General features: G+C 50.6%; 1 protein-coding gene across 1 annotated transcript in view; it reads right to left on the bottom strand.

The window, feature by feature from the left end:
• The window catches only part of QARS1 (glutaminyl-tRNA synthetase 1), a 10,511-nt gene that overhangs the window by 5,228 nt on the left and 3,109 nt on the right, over positions 1-2,174 (bottom strand). The window contains exons 6-10 of the mRNA XM_017529522.2: positions 1,636-1,689; positions 1,422-1,482; positions 1,028-1,099; positions 820-905; positions 522-641 (exon numbers count right to left, since the gene is read on the bottom strand). Coding sequence (XP_017385011.1) covers positions 522-641; positions 820-905; positions 1,028-1,099; positions 1,422-1,482; positions 1,636-1,689 — 393 coding nt within the window. The remainder of the gene's footprint in view (positions 1-521; positions 642-819; positions 906-1,027; positions 1,100-1,421; positions 1,483-1,635; positions 1,690-2,174) is intronic.

Genomic DNA, 2,174 nt, shown 5'->3' with positions numbered 1-2,174 from the left:
AAAAAAAAAAAAAAAATTCTGTAGTCCCAGTAGCTGGGACTACATGCACGCGCCACCATGCCCAGCTAATTTTTGTATTTTTAGTAGAGATGGGGTTTCACCATGTTGGCCAGGTTGGTCTCAAACTCCTGACCTCAAGTTATCCACCCATTTTACCCTCCCAAAGCACTGGGATTTATAAGCATGAGTCACCAGACTCAGCCTCATATCAGAATTTAAAATGCCTTCAAGAACTTCTCCTCTCACCTTCCTGTATCTAAATGCCCAGATAAAGCATCTCTTACATCAATTTGGGACAGACAGCACAACCTCTTTTTAAGCCTAGGGGCTACACAGGCAACTCCCCCAAATTTGAACTCACTCCTCAGCGGGAGCTACTTGTTCCAATAAGCTCAATAGATTCCTAGGTATCTGTCACACATGTGGTTCCTTTCCATGGCCTCTGACCACCTGGGTACATTATTGGGAGCAGACAGCAAGGCAGGGACATGGTATCCACTCATGGGAACAGCAAGCGGTCATCTTGCTTGCCAGATCCCTAGATACATGCTTACCTTGGCATAACCAAAGTTGAAATTGATGGCTTTGGCATGTCCAATATGCAGGATTCCATTGGGTTCTGGCGGGAACCGGGTACGTACCTGAGATAAGAGGGATGGGAAAAGAGAAATAAGGTCAGAGCTCAGATGACCCTAAGGAAACAGATGTTCCCTCCCAGGAAGGCCATGGTGATGGGTGAACTGGGGCAGTATAGAGGCAGCCCAGGCACTCAGGCAGGCATTTGATGGCACAAGCTCATATGGCCACATTCCCACACACCTGCCCACCAGTAATTTCCAGGTGCTGCTTTAGTAGATTCATGGTGTGTGGAGTCATCACATAGCCTGGGGTCTTGTAGTTTTCACCTGTCAGGACCAGAATAAGCCTAAGGACCAGGCTGCAGCCAAAGCCTCTGACCCCGGGGGCCTGACTGTAGGAGCTGCTGCCAAGATCCAGCCCTCCCCAGGGTTTCGACATGCCCACTAACCAGGCTTGTGGAACTTAAGGGCCTCTCCCCGGAGCTGCTCCATCAGAGACAAGGTCTGGTCAGCAGTCTCACCTGTGGGGAACAAAACAAGGAAAACTTGTCCTCTGGATACATTTACCATATCCTACAGCCAGAATAGAACTGAGTAGACCCCTCTTCGCTCAATTCCAGAGACAAGAGATCAAGAACCAGACATCTGAGGCCTCTCAGGCCAGTCTCTGGGCAAAGGGAACAAAGGAAACACCAGGAATTCCAGTCTTGAGACAGAAGGCAGGGTACTAAGCAAGGCAGAGTACTGAGCAAGCCAAGGGCCTGAGGAGCCTGTGAGGACTCTTCCGGGGAGGCTCACAAGTCAGGGAGCTGAATGCTGTGATAGGAGCCTTAAGCTTCTCACCATTCTCTATCACATATTTTGCTGTCCTCCGGTCTGTTTCCTCCAGCCGCACTTTGGCCACCTGAAAGAAGCCCCAGGTGCTTCAGAAAATGGCATCAGATTTTCTCTTCGGCAGGGTCCTGGGATCACTGTGGTCAGACACTTCCTTCCCCAGCCTGAAGTCTCACCATACCTTACCTCACCCTCAGGGGCTCAGGGCCATGCCCAGCCTTACCTTGGGCTTCTTCTCCAGATCAGCCTCCATCTTGGGGCCCAGAAGGTGGAGGACCTGAGCAGAGACCACAGTCAGGCAGTGACAGGAGTATCCTCTTTCAAGAAGCCCCTGACTGATCCTACCCCGACTGAAGGCTTCCTAGACTGTCTACCAGCACTGACTGGAAGAACCTACCTACCCCATCCCACCTCTTCTCCTCATGTGGGTCTGCTAGCTTAAAATGTTCTCTCTCTAAGCTGGGCGCAGTGGTTCATGCCTGTAATCCCAGCACTTTAGGAGGTTGAGGCAGGAGGATCACAAGGTCAGGAGTTCGAGACCAGGCCCAGCACTTTAGGAGGTTAAGGCAGGAGGATCACGAGGTCAGAAGTTTGAGACCAGGCTGACCAACATGATGAAACCCTATCTCCACTAAAAATACAAAAATTAACTGGATGTGGTGGCGTACACCTGCAATCCCAGTTACTCAGGAAGTTGAGGTAGGAGAATCACTTTAACCCAGGAGATGGAGGTTGCAGTGAGCTGAGATCACACCACTGCAC

This window comes from Cebus imitator, unplaced genomic scaffold (assembly GCF_001604975.1).
Source record: "Cebus imitator isolate Cc_AM_T3 unplaced genomic scaffold, Cebus_imitator-1.0 Scaffold0, whole genome shotgun sequence".
NCBI lineage: Eukaryota > Metazoa > Chordata > Mammalia > Primates > Cebidae > Cebus > Cebus imitator.
This window is presented reverse-complemented; position numbering and strand designations above follow the sequence as displayed.